Raw genomic sequence first — 21,296 nt, forward strand, 5'->3', positions numbered from 1 at the left:
GCAGCTAATTGAGAGAGACATTTATTTGTCAAAATGTGTAGCCATACCAGGCTGGTACATGTTTAATTGAAGTTTTATGGTACACACAGCAATTCATTGAAAGAACAAACCAGGCATGCCTTATTGCAAGATCCACATCTTTGTCAAAACTTTCTTTTTTCAATGTGTAAGTTGTTAGCTTGGAGGTTGTTGTTTCCCATAGCAAAAGGCAATTTGGAAACGGTAACTTGCAGATAGCAGAAGGGAGAGGGAATGCTGGCAAAATTGTCGGCCAGTGGCAGGCTTATAGCAACAGTCTACATCCAGTGAGTCAGACTAAGTTTGTGGTAGTTCGATGGAACAGATAGACCTCTATATCAACCATTGCAGCTTTCTACACAGGCAGTGTAATGGCTCAAATGACGCCAAGTGTATGCTTGAGGTCTATTTCCTTATGTTCTGCACACACAACTACATTGAATATAATATACAGGTGACCTACACTCAATACTATGCCTGAGTACATACTGTGTTGCTTTGCTAACATACTGCTTTCCATAAGCTGTGCACAATTTTGTTCCTGTGTGGACATAATGTTAGACGGTAACCTTGGCTTTTTTACTCTTTCCATTTCTTTTCATTTTTCTTTCCTTTTTTTGAATCAGAAATAACTTCCTCAGTGGTTTTTAATTTGTCTTTGAAAGGTCTTTCCTTCTTAGTTAATATCCATTTGAACCAGAGTGCAGTTAATGTGGCTCTGCTTTGCTCAGTGCGAACCCCAGACACATTTCTGCTGGGATGACATGAGGCTCTTCATAGCAGGGCAGGCATCAGAGCCAAGCAGAAAAACAGCATTGAAGACTGTCAGTCATAATCCCTTACTATATAAACCGTCTCTGTGCAAAGAAAATATTTACATTTCATGCTAGTTAGCACAAAGAATTCCTTTGTCATCATACTATTGTGTGTGTGTGTGTGTGTGTGTGTATTCTGAAATATATATGAAGTGAAGTTTTGTTCCTGATGTCACATTTGTTGTAGTTGTCAGTCTCTTAATAACGATGTATGGGAGGCAGGTTGTGATGAATGACTGATTGGACTGACTGTTGACAGCAGCTGTTTCCATTAGCTGTAGTCTGGGGCGTTATTAGATGTGAAGGAAATGTTGGGTACATGCTGTGCAGTCTACATGAAAAATGATAAAAAGAAAAAATGTTTGAACGGAAATGATTCATTACTTGTAGTCAAGGGGACAAGCGGTGCCCGTTGCTAGGTTGTAAAATTTCTACAGCATTTCTGAGCAGAGGGAAAATAAGTCTGTAATCTGTCAGACTTTGGGGGCTGACATTTGACCGCAGCAGTGGATTAACAACTGCTATTTTCAGGTGACTCAGGGACAATACCAGAGGAAAGAGATTTACAGTATTAAAAGGAGAGGGGTCTAAGGTGGATGGGTTCTTTAAATAATGTGTGAGGATAAAGTATAAAAGGCAGGTAGAGGATTTACATACAGTAGCTTTGACCATGACCGGCTTGGAAAATCCCTGCACTAGAAGTGGAGTGAAATGTGAGGCACTATCTGCTCTGGCCAGCCTGCAAACCAGCAGACTGTAACGTTATCGATTTTTTTTTTTTTCATAAAAAGAAAATCTCAAAGCTACGACGGACAACTAAAGAAGCACCAAAGCTCCTTGTTTTTGTTTCTCAAAGAATCATTCATGAAAAAATATGCTGTATAATTAACAAAAAAGTACTTAAGCTACTGGATGATTAGTACTAACAAGGTGGCAAGCTATACTTTAAGGTTAGTAAATACTCATGCTACAATGTCTCATGTCCAAGTCACACACGTTAACTCATGCTCAACATGTCTCCTTGTGACAAAAGATAAAAGAGGTTTGGCAGCTATAAGCTTAAGTGCTGTACAAAGAAGGAAGGTACACAGTAGATTTACTGAACCACAACCATCATTTAATATGTTGCGGATCCTTTGATCCTTGACCAAGGCCTACAGTGTAATCACAGCTTTCATACTTTTCATAAGCTTTTACCTCTTAGTACTTCCCATCCACTCAGTGAGTATAGGTCAGGGTCGATGGTGGTGCAAATTACCTTGTTCTGGCATGCAACATTACTGACTACTGTAAAGTGACATGTCTAGAGAATATGGCTTGTGTGGAATTACAGTAGATCCAGTAATGTTGTATAAGTAATCAAGTAGTAAGTTAGTCAGTAAAAATCAAACATGCAAAAACAAACTGAGCCTAAAACTAAGCATTTTTCCTTAATTGATCCTATTATATTATCATAAGCAAGTACACTCATACAGTAAAAATACTATAGGAATATACAATAAATGAGCATGCAGAACGTCATTAAGGGAACACTTATATCAGACATTCGATCTTGATTAACAAATTATCCAGGTAAAAAATCTTTTCTGATATACATTGTATAATTTGTTGAGAACAAACTGACCGGTCAGTGGAAACCAAAATCATCAACCTACTGAGGGCTGGATTCAAAATCACACTGAAAATCAAAGTAAAAAATTGACGGCAACTCATAATGTGACTCATTAGTGTGTATGGCCCCCGTGTGCCAGTATGCACTCCCGACAACATCTGGGCATGCTCCTGATGAGTCGGGGATGGTGTGCTGGGGGATCTACTCCCAGACATGGATCAGGGCATCAGTGAGCACCTGGACAGTCTGTGGGGGTACTTGGCAGCATTGGTTACACTAATGGGTGCCCATTGTGCTCAATTGGATTTAGGGCAGGGGAACAAGAGGGCTAGTCAATAGCATCAATGCCTTCATCATCCAGGAACTGCCTACACACTCTGGCCTCATGAGGCCGGGCATTTTCCTGCACCAGGAGGAACCCAGGGCCTACTGCACCAGCATAAGGTCTGACAATTGCTCTGAGGATTGCATCCTGGTACCTAACAGCAGTCAGGGTACTGTTAGCTATGACACGCAGGTCTGTGTGACCCTCCAAGGATATGCCTCCCTAGACCATCGCTGACCCACCACCAGCCGGTCATGCTGGATGATGTTACAGGCAGCATAACGTTTGACACGGTGTCGCCACACTCTTTCACGACAGGCATACCAGGCAATATATTTCTTGCATGTAATGCACTTGCCCTTATTTATCTCTGCCTCAGCAAACGTTATGAGACCTATTAGCTAATAGCTAGCTACAGTAGCTACTGCTAGCTTTCTGACTAGTTGCACCACCGGCTAGCAATGTTACAGTTTACATAGGCATTTAGGACGCAAACTAAACTATTAGTGTTGATACAACTCTGTACAGAAAATAATAGTCATTCAACATTGTATTCCCTATTTTCAATAACTTCAATCTTACTTGCTGTCCTGGTTGTTGCCGATCAATTGTGCTTTGACTCTGAGCTGCGGAGCTCTCGTCTCGAGACATGCTGGTCATGTATTGACACCAAGCAAGGGAGGGAAGGAGGGAGGAAAAGTAGGCTGTTGATTGGATAGCTTGCTGAATGCAGCTGTCAAGGCCAAGCCAGATAAGGTTTCGCAAGTTGTGAATGGTAATTCTAAAACGGTGATTTTGTGAAGTAGGCTACAGTTTTCACTCAGCATTATTTTTGGTAGGGACAATTTGTGTTTCCGTGGCTTTGGTATGGGCATGTCCATAGCGTCCATACCTAAAACTACGCCTATGGGGAGAAGTACCTGCTTTTTAAACTAAAGTAGTGAAATTATATCATATTATAATATGTACATACATACAATCATGTGCCAAAAGTATGCAAAATTTTATTTTAAGTTATTACTAAACCAGGTGACTTCACTAATTAGTAGAGCAGCATCTTGCCTGCAGCTCTGGTTGGAACAACATGCTGCATAGTTTACACGGCATTCTGTGTGTGCTACATGGTGATCACCCCCTAAACTAAATGACCTCTTAGGATAATAGCATGACTAGAATAATCTAACTACCATTTTTGGTGGGTATCAGTCAGAAAGCCATTATTGTATGCAGAGCAATAACAATCACCCCACTACTGCTCAATTATAAACAAAACAAAATAACAGATGAGACATACATTAATGCCTAATGTAGCATAGTTGTGTTACTGTATAATATTCTAGTATTAATGTTGAAATGTCTGCCTGTAATGAGAAAAGTTTGCTAGATATCCAGTCTCACTTAGAAAAACAAACAAACATTCAACTCGGCAGAACTTTACAGCTCTTAGCAGCTTCCTGCTCATTGTTGTGGTTTGTCAGTCTATATGGTTGAATCCCAACAGCTCTCACCAAGCCCCCCATTTAAATCCGGAGGCAGCTGTTCCCAGCAAACAAGCTCACACAGGGCCATGTAATGTAGGATGCTGTTTTCATACAACATTATTCTTGACAAGTCACTGTATGAGCTCTGCTTTAATGCATTAAAATATGTGCTATGACACTAATAACTTATTAAAAAAAACAACTTCCAGGCCAAGGGTAGTGTGCAGTTAGGCAGGAAATGAAACATAACTGTTGAACGTGTTTTCAGGCTGGTGCCATGAGGTGGATGCCAGTGGATGTGTACCTGAATATTCTTCTATGTCATGCACAACTTAAATCATTTACTGTATGTTTGTGTTACTAGACTTATGTTATTACACAAATGTATTGGTAACCTTCCCTTCTACTTGTAATGCAAGGCACACTTTAGAGGAAATTACAATCTAATCTAATTTATCCACCTGATACAGTACAGATAAAGTACAGTACATTTTGCCTGATTGAACAGTCGTACATTCAAATTCATTAAAGTTAACTGGAAAACAACCCGACGTATCAGGCTGTTAAGTACAACCATGTTTTTTTTTTTTGTTTGTTTGTTTGTTTGTTTTTTAACAAAACTAAACCTACGTAACTTTACTTTCCTAAACCTAAACTTAACCTACGGAACTGTACGTTAAGTATATAATGTGATATAATGTGATGGTGCCCAACCATAATTGTTTTTCAAAACCTAATCCACATAACTTGTTATGTGATAACACCAACCATATTTCCTTTACTAAGCCTAACTACATAACTTTACTTTCCTAAACCAAAACTTAACCTTCGTAACTTTATGTTAAGTATGTAAGGTGACAACACCAACCATAATTCTTTTCCTAATCACCAACCAACATATCTTTTTTTTAAACCTAACTTGAGTAAGTTTATTGTTCTAAACCTACATAACTTTATTTTATTTTATTTTTTTATATATTTAATTAATCCCCAAGTGAAGAATTCAGTAAGTAACTTAACCCGAGTCTCTAATGTGGCATTTGAACTGCTATGCACATTTTTATAAGATATACAAACTGTTGTATGGGTATAGGTTGATTCTATTACACCACCTTTTGGCACAATTACTGCTTTTATAATTTAATATGCCATTTATAAAAAGAGACAGTAGCTTGGTTTAATTGCATGTGACACTTAAATAGGTTACTGTAAGGAAAGATTCCAGTCCATTGCTTATTTTGTACTTTATGCGTATATTCCCACTGGAATAGCACTGGGTGCACTTAAGTGTCAGCAGGAAGCTCTCTGTTATTATTTCAATCATTATCTATTTCCCATGTGTAATCCCCCAGCCCAGTGAGAGAGTGAGGCCAGAGGGAGGCAGGCAGGTAAAACTATTCATACTTCCTTTTCAACTGACTGTGGGCAGTCACTTGAAAACAATGGGGGAATCTGGTACTCTACATGGCTTGCTGAAAACAAATGGAAAGGTCAGAAGCCATTTCAATACAGAGTGAAATCCTATTAACTGCAGGGAACAGGAAATACAAATGATCAGCTAACAGCATCTGGTTTCATTCTGACTTGCATCTCAATGGTAGTGCACAGTACTAAAGGCTGTTGCTTATCCAGTATGTAGTGTAGGAGGACGATATCATTTTTTTTGCTTTAACTTATTATTGCTCATTGCGCAGTCCAATGACTATAGAATAATAATACAATGGGCATTTAGATTGGTTCACTCGCTTTAACTATATAATTCTTTCTGCCACTGGGTACAATCTCCTGGGAAAGTAAGGGCTCTATTTACAGCACAGAAGATGTGCATCAACAATTGTGCAACCAAAACAGGAGGAGGATAGCGCTTTGGTTTTCCTACGTAGCCATCAGTAGCCAGCCCCAGTTAACAAAGAGTATTTATGGAAGTTTTTTGCCATGGCTATCCCCAGTAGCAGAAATGGTTGACAGAAGAACAACCAAAGTAAATGTGGAAACTGCGGAAGTTGCAGATCTCTGCGAAAAATGCAAACGATCCAGTTGTCTTTGCAACAGTGCTGCAAACGTTAATGCCATGTACAAACACTAGGGGGACAAAAGTTAAAAAGAGGTCTGTTTTCACTTTAAAGGGCAGTGTTTCTGTCCACTCACTGTGAGATATACAGATGTTTTCACAGGTAAGCAGTAAACCCCTAATAACAACGGAACTGAATTTATGTGTAAAACTGGCAGAGTGCCGCTTTAGAGGGTTTAATTTTTTTATACTGCTTCTAAAATGAATAGCAACCAGAATGAATGTTGAAATCGCTCTAAAAGACTTGTGTTGTGCTTCATTAGATGGTTACAAGAACTGTGACCTATGTGGGATTTGTGGTTGGAGTGTGGTTTGTGGTTGAATTACTATACATGTTGTTAAAGCATATGGATATGTCCTGCACATAATTACTACATGGGTGTAGTGGTGGAATAAGTACAAGAGATCCTTTAGTGAAGTAAAAGCACCAATACGACATCCATTACAGCTAAAAGTCCTCATTTCAAAGTCTTACCGAAGTTAAGTAGAGAAGTAGCAAAATGCACTTAAGTATCAAAAGTAAAAGTCCTTAATATGCAAAAAAAATGCCCTCTGAAACTGAAACATGACTATGTATCACATTATGAGATTGTTTCTGAATACAGAATTTTTCCTTTGTAACTGCTCAAGGTGGAGCTAATTATTACTATGTTACAGTTAGGCGGAATAATCCAGTGGTTCCTGAACTAGGGGTCAAGCCCCTCTGAAGGGTGACTAGATAAATCTGTTACTTCCAGAAATAATCTTGGCGATCAAACCCAGAGTGGGGGTGCCCCTCTGTGTGGGGTTTGCATGTTCTCCCTGTGTCAACGTGGGTTTTCTCCAGGTACTCCGGCTTCCTCCCACAGTCCAAGGACATACAAGTTAATTGGTGACTCTAAACTGGCCGTAGGTATGAATGTGAGTGTGAATGGTTGTCTGTCTCTATGTGTCAGCCCTGCAATAGTCTGCCTCTTGCTCAGTGTCAGCTTGGATAGGCTCCAGCCAGGACTGAATCAGTCTAAGCTGTGTTTTCTTGCCACAGTTGACATTATGTGGCTTACCTTAAGTTTGTGCAGAGTGCTACTTGCATGTCAGTAAAAAAAAAAGAACTCATATTAGATTATTTGAATTTCTTTTTGCAGGTTTTCAAATGGAACTGTTTTAATTGCATTAGTCTAAAAGTTTCAGTCTACCCTAAAACCCTTTCCAGTCAGACTTTAGTCTGAGGCTTTTGCTATTCAGTGAGTCATTTCAGCCAATGAAGTTGCGTCCAGGCTGTCATATTGGGCTTAGAAATATATCTTAAACAACCTGTCTTTACAGTAAAGGCTAATGATCAGTATCATCAAAGCAACAAAAAGGTTTGTTGTGACTGGTTCCAATTCTCTATTTTGCATTTAAAGCTACAAAACAGCAAATGCGATCCCACCAGTGTGTGTGTGTGTGTGTGTGTTTGCATACAAGTGAGTGCATGTGTGTGTATGCATTTGTATGATACGTGTTAAGATTCAGGCAGTGAACTGAGGCCTTTATAAATAGTGATGAGGACAGATGAAATTCTCTGCAGTGAACTGTGAGGGAACAAATGTGCAATCACATGTCCAAGCTTGGGATATTACAGAAATACTCACCTCACTGGAAATCCTATGGGAATCCCTTTTAGCTGTATGCATACTGTCGGGATCACTGGACTCCACAGATGATTTGTTCATTTGTGCAACTGACATTTTCTGTAAGTCCAGCCTAGTTGAAATGGCAGCTATGGCTTCCTTTGATCTTCAGACAAAGAACAGACAAATAAACTCACTTTCCCACAATCTTCTGCTTTTTCACACCTTTGTGTGAAACAGTTTCCCATTCAGTCATGATTAGTTACTGTGGCTTGTGAACCTGTGATGTCACCAAGCCAACAAATAGAAGAATCTTTCTCTTTCTCCTTTTCTCTCTTTTTCTCCTGGGACCCCCAGCGAAAAGGGTTATGACTAAATGGGAGGCCTGCCTGGCCCTCCTCTGCTTCTTCTCACCTCTGTTGCATGAAAAAGCAAATGACAGCTCTCTGCATGTGGCCTGCTCCCAGCAGACACAGAATTCTTAAAAATGGTAAGAGTTTGCAAGTTTGCAAGATAACTTTAAAGAAACAGAGCAACAAAGCTGAGTCAGTGCCAAACTGCTTACTCTGTATGACAAAGAGTGACCAGTTTCCTAGTGACTAACATGCACCACTGGAATACAGCACTGCAAAGATTGCATCAGGAACCACAGTTCTTAACAGCTTTGCTCATCCTCAATGGACAGAATAGGCAGTTAACAAGCAGCATAACAATCTCTTCCCTGCATTCATTGACTGGTAACATCACAACTGGGCATAGCATTAGTACAATTGTACAGACTTAGCAAGACTGTTTGATGTCTTTCAATTTCCATGTATTGATTTGAGGCTATTTGATGAGTTATTGTTGTGATTTCTTTGTAGTCAGGTTATTGAGTAGTTGGCTTTGTCAAAACTAAGTTGATGTTGGTTAGCTAATGCTCCACACAGACAGAGTCTTGCGTGCAACTAAACTTCCTTATTAATAACCTTGCACCTTTATACAACTTAGTTTACACACATATACTTTAATTCCCTTGCACACGCCTACACATGCAGAGAGGGAACTTAAAGCTGCCACTGTCTACATGCTCTCTTGTTCTTCTGACCCACCACATGTGGTGAGGGAGAACCTCAGTGGCCATCTTTGATTTGGCCATCTTCTTTGTAGCTATGTATGTTGTCAGTCATTTTGTCTTTGTGACTTCACACATACACCCACACACACATACACACACTCTTCCTTATGAAAAGAATGTATGATAGAAAACTGGGCATACTGTCATTGTCATGTAAAGCTCACCATTTATCAGTGTGGATGTGAGCAGAGGCTAATCTCACCTTAGGTCTGAACTTGTGTACACAAGTTTGAGTCAGCCCGACCTTGCAGCGCAACATATTAAATCTAGCTGAGTTGGAGAATTGTTTTTAGACCATATTATGACTGGCATCTAAATATTTGCAGCCATAGATTCATCACTTAAAAAAGCAAAGCCCATAGGAAAATATTATTGTTTGTAAAGGCTTACACTGACACGCTCAAAGCTCGTAGTTGCTTGGCTCTATGGGACTGGCTGCAGGCTGACTGCAGGCTGGACACCACTGGTGCCCAACTCTAATTCATCTGAAACTTTTTTTTTAACACTGACAAACCAAATCATGTTTAGATCATTCATGGTTAAAACATTGTTAAAAAGAAATAAAGGGTAATTATTTAAATACCAGTGGCCTAAGTGATTATATTTTTATCGTTGTCGGCTTGGACACAGATGGTGGGTCTGTGTATCCTCCACCACCTGTTATGCTTGAAATGAAAGCAGATCCAATAAACACGGCCACACACTCCTCAGTCAATTATAGGCTTTTATATGAATATTATAATATTAATATTACATAATATATGGATCAGTTATGTAGGCAGTAGGTTAGTGTATATCATGGATGTATAAATTAAATAGTACAAATAGTACAATAGTCCACTACAATGCTGCTGACCACAGCAGTGTTTAATTTCTCTACTGCATTTTTCTGCCTTTCTTTAATGCCACTTTTCAGGTTGCTTAATAGAACCAGTTGGTTAAAATGGACCTACAACTTAGTGTTTCCATTTCTAGCTCAGAGAAGTTTCTCTTCCTACATCTGTCTATGTTATAAAATCTGGGGACAAGGCCTCTGAGAATATATTGGGGTGGGATATTTAAATGACGCTGTGACTGGTGAGATACGAACATTTCATGTATCACACGCAACCCTATTGATAATTAAATTCTGTGTGTGTTCTGGTTTATATGTTAGGATGATAAAAGAGGACCTCTCGCAAAAGTGTGTGTTTTTACCTTTGCTTTTTGCTATGTTTGAATGAATTGAACTAAAATTAATGAATGAAATCATATTATTTAATATAATTAATTGTCATGTTCGGGTAGTACGGTGGTGCAGTGGTTAGCACCGTTGCCTACAGCAAGAGGGTTTCTGAATCAAATCCACCGGCTGGCTGAAGCCCATCTGTGTGGAGTTTACGTGTTCTCCCCGTGTCAGCATGGGTTTGCTCCAGGTGCTCCAGCTTCCTCCCACAGGCCAAAGACGTCCACATTAGGTTAACTGGTGACTCTAAATTGCCCTGTGCGTTGTCTCTTGCCCAGTGTCAACTGGCCAGGAAAAGCAGTTATGGATAATTAATGAATGAATTAATAATCATTTTTAATAATCATTAATTATATAGCCATATCAATACTTTTAACCACAAATTCCAAACAATACATATTCTCAAAATGTTGTTAATAATTATAGATAAAGTGGGATATGTTGTAGTAATTTGTTAAGTTCCATTCTTATCAATCTCTTGGGGTTTCATGCTTGTGATGCACATAATCCTTTGATTTGAGATTTTCTTTTATGGCTATCTGAGAGATTATCTAAGAGATTCTTTTTGCTTCTTTGTGATCCCTCCTCTCTTTTCTGACTCTCAGATCATAACCATGAGAGATTATGTTCCAAAAATTATTGGCCAGGAGGCTTTTGAACATTACATTGGACCCTACAGGGGATATGATCCAACCACAGACCCCTCAGCCTCCAATGTGTTTGCCACTGCTGCATTCAGGTTCGGCCATGCTACCATCTCTCCGATCCTCATGAGACTGAATGAGAGCTTCCAGAGGCATGAGCACTTCCCCCACTTGAGAGTATCCAACTCTCTCTTCAGTCCATGGAGAATAGTCAAAGAAGGTCAGTACACTCTTATGAAGCTGTCTATTGAAACTTATAATTTATCCTGCAAGCCCACTAAACAATACTCTATTTAGGTCAGCTTCAGCATGACTTTGTTCAGCATAAGTGTCTGTCTTAGTGTAATAATCACTTGCATTAAATTCAAGTGAGTTAGAGTTTGGAGTAGTGCTGCAGAGATCCAGTAAAACACCCTATATTGTGGCAAGCAATGCAGAACATTAATATAACAGTGAACAACTATTTACTATGTAAAGATATCGTTGAGTGATTGGCCTTGAGCAGGGAATGAAGTCACAGTAACACCATTAGCTCTGTAAGCACTGCTACCATTGTTCAGCGCTGTTTATGGAGTTAACACTGTTAACTGCTAGCATGTAGTGTATTGTGTCCAGACAACTCGAGCTTCATTTTGCATAGAGCCCCTTAAGTCTGAGTTCAAGACATGTTCGCACCAGTGCATGTAATATATATTTGGGACGTGCCTATTTATCAACTAAACGTCAATATCAGCAAATTAGATGACATTCACTGATGCCTGAGGCTGATGGGTTTTTTTTGTCACTTCAACTTTGCGCAGGCTAAAAAACAGGGCTCACAAACTTAAATAATAAGCAGGTAACAGGCCCCCAGCAAAGCAGCTCAGCCGTACAACCAATTTTTTCCACTAGCCTCTTGCAGTATTGCGGCCCTAAGCATTTTCCCAATAGGCCACTATTATAAAAGAAACGTCTGTAAACCTGTTGACAGGACACCTCGAACTGCGAACAAGGTCAATTATGACTCTTTCTACAATGCATTTTGGATCCATGAAGGCTAATATTTGTAAAACTTTATTGGAGCCAAGAAAACCAATTTAAAAATCCATGACGTCATCACTATGTAAAGTCTATGAGCTGAGCGGGAACTCTGGGGCCAGTGGCAGAAGCACTACAGCACATTTTCAGTGGGCTGCATACCGCAGAAGTAAACCCAAAAGCTAAAAAAGTTTTTGGTGTATGCACCAAGTGAGCAACTCCATAGGACTGAATAGGCATCATTTTGCCATCTGGTATGGAGGTATTATCATAAATCTGTGGCAGATGCAAGAAGAAAAGAATGACTTGTTGGCATATTGACTCTGTGATCTCACTATTGTGAGACAAGATGGTAAGTAGCAGCTGGCGTCCAGTCATTCATGGGGCAAAGTTGCAAATTCTTGGATAACGAAGGAATGACCTGCCCTAATCTCCCCATGATTGGCTAGTACTTGTTTCCATTGTTGGTGGGATTGGTCAGGGTTAGGATAAGAATGTCAGGGTAAGGCAATAAGAGGCATAGTAAGGCAGAGTAAGGTGAGCCATTCCTTTGCTATCCTATGATTCATCAATTCATGTCCAGGAGACAATAGAAAATGTTTGTGGGAGGAACAGAGATCTTCCCCAGGATGCTTTCGGGACAAAAGGACGCAGTAAACTCACTATCATCACGTTGAAGGGCGCACCCTATTGTTTCCCTAATACATGGTGAACAGCAAATCCATGTTAAAATCAGCAGGACGAGAGCCAGTTAAAGTTAGCTGTTTGTAGCCATTGGCTGCAGCTAACAGAGGTTGCATTAAGTAACATTATGATTAGTTCAAGCTCTATTCAGTAAAATTAGTCTTGGGCAAAGGCTAATCATAACATTCTCATGATGTGGTCAGTGACAAAGTCACAAAGAAAGAAAGAATGTGATCTTTTAAACTTTAAATTTAGTTTCAAAAGCTCTTCTCTGAGTTCAACTGAAAGTTAAAAACAGAAATTAGCCAGCAGAAGTACTCTGCCTTACATAACATCATTGGCACTTTTTGACTGACCTCTGTGAGATGAAAATTTTTACCTTGCTAATATTATATAAAGGAATGTGTTCAGTCGCCTACCACTGAGCACAAGTCCATTCCTTTTATGAATGTGTTGTTATGATAAACAGAGTATTCATTCCCAACAGTCAATTCATCTTGTTTGCTCAAATGAAATTGTTTGGACACCCTTGAGCCCTCGGAAAGCAGAAAATCCAAGCTTAGGAGTGATAAAGAAAAATGTTTTGTGAACCGCATAAAGAAAGCAAACCACACAGAAAAGTATTCTGTTTGCAGTTTTATGACATCAAGTCACACAATCTCTTCATTTTGAAGTCCAGGTTGTTCAAAATCTAAATGGTAACAGGAAACGTGTCATCTTGTTGTGTGAACTCAAAGTATGCTTACATCCCAGAGATAAGAAAAAGAAGAATTCATGTCTCTAATTGACTATGACAATATAAGCATTGTGTTTGTGTATAGGTGGGATTGAACCAGTCCTGAGAGGTGCATTTGGAAGTGCAGCGTCAGCTGTTAGCGCAGACATGCTCCTAACAGAGGAGTTAACAGATAGTCTGCTGATCTTTAATGTGACACAGCACATGGACCTGGCTGCACTGAACCTGCAGAGAGGACGAGATCACGCTCTCCCAGGTAAGTGCTATAGGCTGAGTCATAGTGACAGTCAATAATCAGCCCTGTTAAATCTTTAAAGTTTAAAAAGGTTCTTTGTTAACACCCTCATAAGATTCCACTAATAATCCATCTGTGGAACCATTCACAAACCAGGTAATATCTAGAGGAAATATTCACTAACTTAAGTAGACAATGTCTGATCCTATTAGTAGCTTGTTTCTGAAGTTTGCTGCTTCCTGGTTCTTTAAAGTAATGACCGCAGAAGTATGACAGAGGAAGACCAATACCTCTCTCGTCTGTTCACTATAAAGCTTGGCAATTAGCTTACCGTTGCTGAAGGAGAACTCCACCAACTTTACACATCAGAATCTATTTACTGGTCTTGAGGAGTACTACCATGTTAAAATAGTTGCATTAAGTCTTTTGTGTCTCCAATGGGTTCTGTGAGAAGTCTGATAAATTGTCTCAAGTGATGCCATGTGAGCCACGAGCTAAAGACTACAAGTTTAAAAATGATAAAATATAAATAAACTGGGGATGTGGAGTTAGAAAGAGATGAGCTTACCAGACCTCTGTAGCCTGCTGTTCATCTACGCCTGAGGCTAGTGGCTTGAGACAAAATTAGCTGCTACTAGCATAACACTCCCGAATCTATGATCAAATTATTGGTGGCCAAGTTGCATTGTGGGTAATGTAGGTGCCATTTTTTGACCAGGCCCCCAGCAAGTGGCTTTGAAGCCAATTCTCAAAGTGGCTTAAAGAAAATGGCCACTTTAGAATGAAAATACAGACAGTACTTACTGACCCTTATGCCTACAAGAAGTCCAGTGTAGTTTTTTAATCCACAGAACTCGTTCAGGGTGTTGGAGGATAACAGCCAGCCGGAATAACAGCTACACTTTAAGCGCATGGAACCCACATTTTGAAAATGTAATAAAACCGCTAATGCATTTCAAAAACGTCAGAACGGCTCGTCTGTTGTAATCCAAGTGCCCTGAAGCCACGGCATGCAACAGTGACTTGAAGAGACGTAATTTACTCCACTTTTATAGCATCATTTCTCACCATGGTCAGTTACCCTGCCCTGCTGGCGTGCTGTGTTTACATGGCAACTTGCGCGAGACTAGCACGAGTTGCCATGTAAACACAGCCACAGAGTAAATTATGTTTTTTCAAGTCAATTTTGCATGCCGTGGCTTCAGGGCACTTGAATTACGACGGAGGAGCCGTTCTGACGTTTTTGAAATGCATTAGCTGAGTTTTATTACAGATACAAATTCCTTCAGAATTTGCTGAAATTTTTGATGCAGTCCAACTCAGGATGACCCTGACTATGACCCTGTATAATCCGTAGTATTTTACTATCTCATGCCAAACTAAATTGTCTTGTCAGTATTGCTTGTCTTTATCCTTATATTTATTGTAGACATAAGAGTGGTATCAATCTTGTTTGCAAATTGCAAATGATTATTGTGCTGAAATGACTTTTCAGGATACAATGCCTGGCGATCCTTCTGTGGACTGAGGCGCATCAAGACACTGGATGATTTCAAAAAGGTTGTGAGAGACTACAGGGTCACTGAGCGGATAGCACAAATATACAAACATCCCAACAATATTGATGTCTGGCTTGGAGGGCTTGTTGAGTCCTTGTTGCCGGGCTCAAGAACTGGACCCCTCTTTGCATGCCTGATTGGAAAGCAGATGAAAGCGCTTCGTGATGGCGATAGGTACATTAATGTTTTCTTGATTTCAAAAGAATTTATTAATATTATATTGCCTCACCCTGGACCACTTTGGCAAATCACATGAGAGATCATTATTGCATATAAATTTTTTTCTCTTTCCTTGAAGATTTATTGAAATGTTTGATTCAACATGGAGAGATCAGCTGTTTTTATTTTTCAGGTTTTGGTGGGAGGCTGAAGGTATGTTCAGCCAGCAACAAAAGGCAGAGCTTTTGAAAGGTTCCCTGTCTCGAATCATCTGTGACAACAGTGACATAAGGAAACTCCCCCGTGATCCTTTCATGCTCGGGAAATACCCCTACGACTATGTTTCTTGTGATCAAATGCCATTGATTAATTTGAAAGCTTGGAGGGAGGAAAAGAGCCAAGGTGGGCCTGAAATACTCTCAGGCTTGTCCTAGTCCTAATATGTGAAAATTCATACATATTCCTTTGAATTTTACTATGCCTCGCATTGACATGAAAAACTTTTATCTCTCATTTCCAGACTTAAAACAGTGTGGCACTCCGAGAAAGATAAAGAATGGGGATTTTATTTTGTCCTCTTCATATGGCAAACTGGTTGCTCTGTACTCCTGTTACCATGGTTTCAAGTTAAAGGGTGCTGCTGCTATAGTTTGTGAGGGAAATCGATGGAGTGATCAACCCCCACAATGTACAGGTACATGAACTATTTTTGCCACGGATTTGTTTCATAACATTTGTTTGTTATGACTGTCATGTCCTGTTGTCTATGTGGACTAGTTTAACATAAAAGGTAGATTTCACAGTCAGCTGGTTAGTAGCATAACCTAATTGTATGAAGTGCTGCATATTGGAACATATACAGATCAGCCTTGGAAGGACTTAGTAACAAACCAAAGACATAACCCAGCACATATCCATCCATCCTTGGAAATGCTGCACTGTGCTCTTGTCTTACTGGAGCTTTACTGCTATCTGCTGGTACTAATGGAGAAAGGGAAATGTTCCAACTGGAAATATATTGGGAATAGGGATGCTTTATGATTTGAACCATCTGCCAGTGAGTCACAGTTTCAGTGCAATTATTAAACTGCACTTTTTAAGTCCCATCTGCAGCATTTGAATGCTGACATGTAGACAGCAGGTTGTGAATGAGTTTAACTACCTTTCAAGCAGCCATTACAGTTTAATATAAAAATCATTGCAGAGAGTTGGGTCTCAGTTGAGTTTAGTATTCTATCTCAGTGAACAAATGCCTTCTCAAATTGTGTAGTTTGATCATTGAGTGGAAATGCAGACTGATTTGAAAACTTTTTCTCAATAATGTGTTCAGTGCTTGTGGAAATGTGGAAAAATCCTATTCATCAGTCAATCAAGCAAGCACATTGCATTCACTAAACAGACATATTCTTCTACATTGATTTGCGTATTTCATTTTTTGTTTTACCATGCAGCTTGTATTTCTCAGAATATCTTCCCATAATCCTGGGAAAACTATAAAGTATCCATATTGTTCAGAGCACTTTTCCATTGTTAAGAGTTAACTATATTATATATGTTGTTATGAGATCTAACATCATGTTTCAGTGATTTAATGATGACAAATGGAAACTATTTCAACCATGATCACAAAGCCTTTGATTAGCTTGCACTTACTCATTTGTCTAAGGCAGGGGTCAGCAACCTTTGCTACCTGGAGCTGCAATACCTACTTGTGTTTTATAATAAAGGTATCACTATTATTAATAGTTCTAAATAAGCATTCATTAATATGTTTTAGCATGGCTACTCTGCAGTGGATTGTTTATAATTATTTGGTACTTAAACGTTGCAGTGTTGGCAGGCAAAGCAACGAAATCTGTCCACTCACTATTAAGTTGTTCTGTTTTCTGTTTTCCTCTGAGACTTTTTCTTTTGGATTTGGAATCAATCTAGTAAGGGAAACACTACCGCTAACTAGCATATATAGGTTGACCAATATTTAGGAGAAGGGACTAGGAATCATTCACAAACAGTATACTCTGTTTAACAGCTTTCTCTGCACTATTATTAGTGAATCTCCCTGCATACAGGGTTACACAATTCAATAATAAATCACAACAGTGACATCCTAATGCATGGGACTCAGGGACAAAATGCCATCAGATGGAGCGACAGTGGCCAATGTTTCTTTGATATGGCAGTGGGAGAGTAAACAAAAACTGTTTTGACACAGATCATATCCCTCTATACTGTGTGTGTATATCATTATAATATATCATTATATTATCATTACCATCAGTCTTCTGAAATACATTTTGCCAGTATGTTTAGAAGTTATTATTAGGAAGGAGGCCTCAGAGACAGAGGACAGCATCATGTACTTTCAGTTTACTCAGGTAAACTGGGTGTTAACGTTACAAGAGGACCTGCCAGTCCTTGTGAGTTATATCATCATCATGATGACGTGATATAACCAATAATCACGCTGTTGTTTTTGTTTGTTTTTGGTTTCTTTTTACAGGGAATCGTCACTAAGTTGTTGTCAGTGCAGCGGATCCAGAAATTCTTCAGAGTTTTATGACGAAGCTCAGGGAAACAACGTCATCCTTGCTCTAGTTTTCTTCACTGTTTATAATTTTGTTGAATTGAGTGGAAATAAACAAGTTTTATGGTTTAACCTATCATTATGAAGTAGAAGTTGATGGCTGTAGAATAATGACACCATCATTGTTCAGACTGATTCCCTATAAGCAGTAAGTGATTTGTTTGTTGTTAGTTTTTTAACAGGGGGACCCTCTTATTCCCCCAGTGCAGTTTTAATAGATGGAACTATCTGTTTGCTTTAACTGTATGTTTGCCATTGATCCTAATTTAAAGTATCACACACTGTTGGGTAATTAGGGGGCAGCCAGAGTGTCACTCAAAGTGGCTCGGCCTTAATATTGCTTAAATTTAAGCCTTAACAAAATGCAAACAGGTGATTTATATAAAAATTCACCCCCTGTACAGTTGTCATGAATGTTGAAATTAGCTATAGAGACCAAAACTGTTTGTTGTACCAGGCTGTAAACATGTTTATTTCTGCTGTAAAGTGGCCTCGAGTGGTCATTCAAAGAACAGCAGTTTTTGGCACTTCAGTGTTGGCTTCGTTTTTCAGCTCCAAGGTTGCCGCTTGGTTAACAATCACTGCAGTCTGGGAACATATGATGAGACATACTGGTTTGAACTTCCTGTGGGAAGAATGAATGTAAGAGTGTCCATTCTTTATTAAAAGCTTTTCTTTAGACTTTAGAACATGCCATGTGGACATACTTTTCTCTCTCTTATTTCTCTGATTGTTGTCTCTAGTCTCACTTGTGTTTGTCTCCCACTTGCTGAGTTGTAATACTTGATTGAAATGCACACATTTGATTGGCTGAGCAGCATTGCGTGAGATGACTCACCCATATGTTGAGGGAGGCTCAGGTGAAGTTTTAGAGTCCTCACAACATTTGCGGAGATCCAAGGGGAGAGGGGGTAGCAACACAACTCCGCCTAATGGAGGCTGACGGCACCCCAGATTCAAACGTCCAAAAACACGTAACTGAAACCACAAAATATCTCCATACTGCTCGTCCATAGTGATCCAAGTGTCCTGAAGCCCCAACATAAAAAGTTGTTTGGAAAAACGTCATTTGAACTCTGTTTTTAGCCTCATTGTAGCCTGTAGCTCTGACTGCTTCTCTGTACTCCGCGCTCACGTGTGCACGCTTGCACGCGAGACCAGCGAAAGCATGTGAACACACATGAACACGGTGCCCATGTCTCACGGTCTCTTTTGACATAAAGCCAGTGACAGCTCTTGCACAATCATTACTTATTATGAGTTCTAACCATAATACAGGCCAAGATCGCCATTCATTCATTCATTCATCTTCTAACCGCTTCATCCTCTTGAGGGTCGCGGGGGGGCTGGAGCCTATCCCAGCTGACATCGGGCGAGAGGCAGGGTACACCCTGGACAGGTCGCCAGACTATCGCAGGGCTGACACATAGAGACAGACAACCATTCACGCTCACATTCCAATCTACGGACAATTTAGAGTTATCAATTAACCTAGTCCCCAATCTGCATGTCTTTGGACTGGACTTGATTCTATGCATCAGTGTTCACGAGGTGCTTTGCATTGATCATTTATGGTTGAATGTGGCCGTGTGGAGGGCGGGATATGAGGCTGATCCATGTGTTGACAATTCCAAGTTAATCTGGGATTTCAAAAAAGGAAAAATTGTGCACTGGCAGGCTAGGCAGGGTTTTATAAATCAGAATATATTTGGTGTATGCTAATTTTGGCTTTTGGCTGCACTAACACTTTTAGTATGGATCCTATGCACTGTTTTAAAAGCAGTGCTACAAAATGTAATAGTTCTCAGTTATTTCATTTGGGTCCAGACAGGACAGCATCCGGGTCCAGATTTGAGGTTTGGAGAGGGACACATCTGTGTCATTTTGCTAACAAGGGCGATGGCGTCCCTCCCCCTCTTCCACCCTCAAATCGCTGACTGCCTACAGGCCAGGCTTTCACTATGCCACTCTGTCTGCCACCAGGAACCACCTCCCAGGAAAATGAAGGCTTTGTTTATGTGGGGTTTTTTTTAAATGTGGAAACTTAATTTAAAAATATTTAGCACTGGGTTGACATTTACCCTCTCTCATTTAATTTTGTTCAATAAAAAGATATACACTGACTTATAAATCAGAGCTCTTTTAGTCATGTTTTACATTGTATTATTTATACGAGACTTCATTTGAAATGACTTTTTCAGCCCAACTTTTACTAAACATGAATATGTCGGTATTTTTCTTGATGACACAGATCACACAGCCCACACCTAGTACTGTGCAATATATTTTCTTTACTTTCTGAAAGGTACTGCTAATAAAGTAGCAACAACATCAGCTGATAGATAACCTGTAACCTAACAATAACAAAATACCTTTCTGTTATGAAACCTGACCAAATGAGTCATACATGGCACTGACACTGAATGCACGCAAAAAAAGGAATGTTGCTGAGAACATGATTGACAAGCATTGCAGTGTACCCTGAGAGCCAGTAACTTATTGCAATGGTATGCCTCTTGTTAAACAGTAGGCTACATTTGATTGATGATTTTTCAAGTTAGAATAGAACATCAAGGAGCCCTGGGAGTTAAACTCAGGTATAAATCGCTATTAAAAAGTCCCTCTATGTACAATCCTGCAGATTACATCAAAAAAGACTTAAAAACTTCAGCTTTGTTTGAGGTACAGTTATATTTCTTTTTCTCTCATTTGATCACTCTAAATGGCACACTCTGTCTGTCCCTTCATCTTGATAATTTCTAGATTAGTCAGGAGGCTGTCCTATTTAAACTAAGTCCTTAAACTAGTATTAGCGACATCAAGAGGGATGCAAACCAAGATAACTAGCAGTCTATCTGCAAAAAATTCCATTCATTCCTCATGTGTTTCTGCATCCACCTGAAAAAAAACCCTTATTTTTTAATCCCTCTAAAGTATAAAAGGACTCTTTAAGTGTGCTGTCACACCTGTAGTTCAGTTTATGTAAATTGTTGCATTTTAGTTCTGGTACAGCTCCTGTTTATAAAACCTCCTTACAAATGAACCAAGGGGAGTAAACATGAAGTCATATGGACTGATAGGTAACTCTTTGATTGGACAGTTTTGGCAGTTGTCATCCTGAATCATCTGCACATCATCAAGACCTATGTGACGAAAAATTCCGGTGTGTATATTTATACTCTCTTATTTATTCTCTCTGTCTGTGTCTGTGTCTGTGTGTCTGTTCCACATTTTTCTCCTCACTGACTTGGTCAATCCATGTGAAATTTGGCACAGTGGTAGAGGGTCATGGGAGGATGTGAATGAAGCAGTATTACATCAATTGGCCAAAGGGGGGCGCTATAGCAACCGATTGAAATTGCAAACTTTTAATGGGCATATCTCATGCCCCGTATGTTGTAGAGACATGAAACTTTGCACAG

General features: G+C 39.6%; 1 protein-coding gene across 1 annotated transcript in view; it reads left to right on the forward strand.

Annotated features, from left to right (window-relative positions):
* The window catches only part of tpo (thyroid peroxidase), a 37,739-nt gene extending 19,899 nt beyond the window's left edge, over positions 1 to 17,840 (forward strand). Inside the window, exons 7-12 of the mRNA XM_049597067.1 lie at positions 10,862 to 11,120; positions 13,423 to 13,593; positions 15,068 to 15,305; positions 15,484 to 15,692; positions 15,811 to 15,984; positions 17,791 to 17,840. Coding sequence (XP_049453024.1) covers positions 10,862 to 11,120; positions 13,423 to 13,593; positions 15,068 to 15,305; positions 15,484 to 15,692; positions 15,811 to 15,984; positions 17,791 to 17,804 — 1,065 coding nt within the window. The 3' untranslated portion in view covers positions 17,805 to 17,840. The remainder of the gene's footprint in view (positions 1 to 10,861; positions 11,121 to 13,422; positions 13,594 to 15,067; positions 15,306 to 15,483; positions 15,693 to 15,810; positions 15,985 to 17,790) is intronic.
* Positions 17,841 to 21,296: the final 3,456 nt, after the last annotated feature.

The sequence above is a fragment of the Epinephelus fuscoguttatus genome, linkage group LG14 (assembly GCF_011397635.1).
Source record: "Epinephelus fuscoguttatus linkage group LG14, E.fuscoguttatus.final_Chr_v1".
In the NCBI taxonomy this organism is placed as follows: domain Eukaryota; kingdom Metazoa; phylum Chordata; class Actinopteri; order Perciformes; family Serranidae; genus Epinephelus; species Epinephelus fuscoguttatus.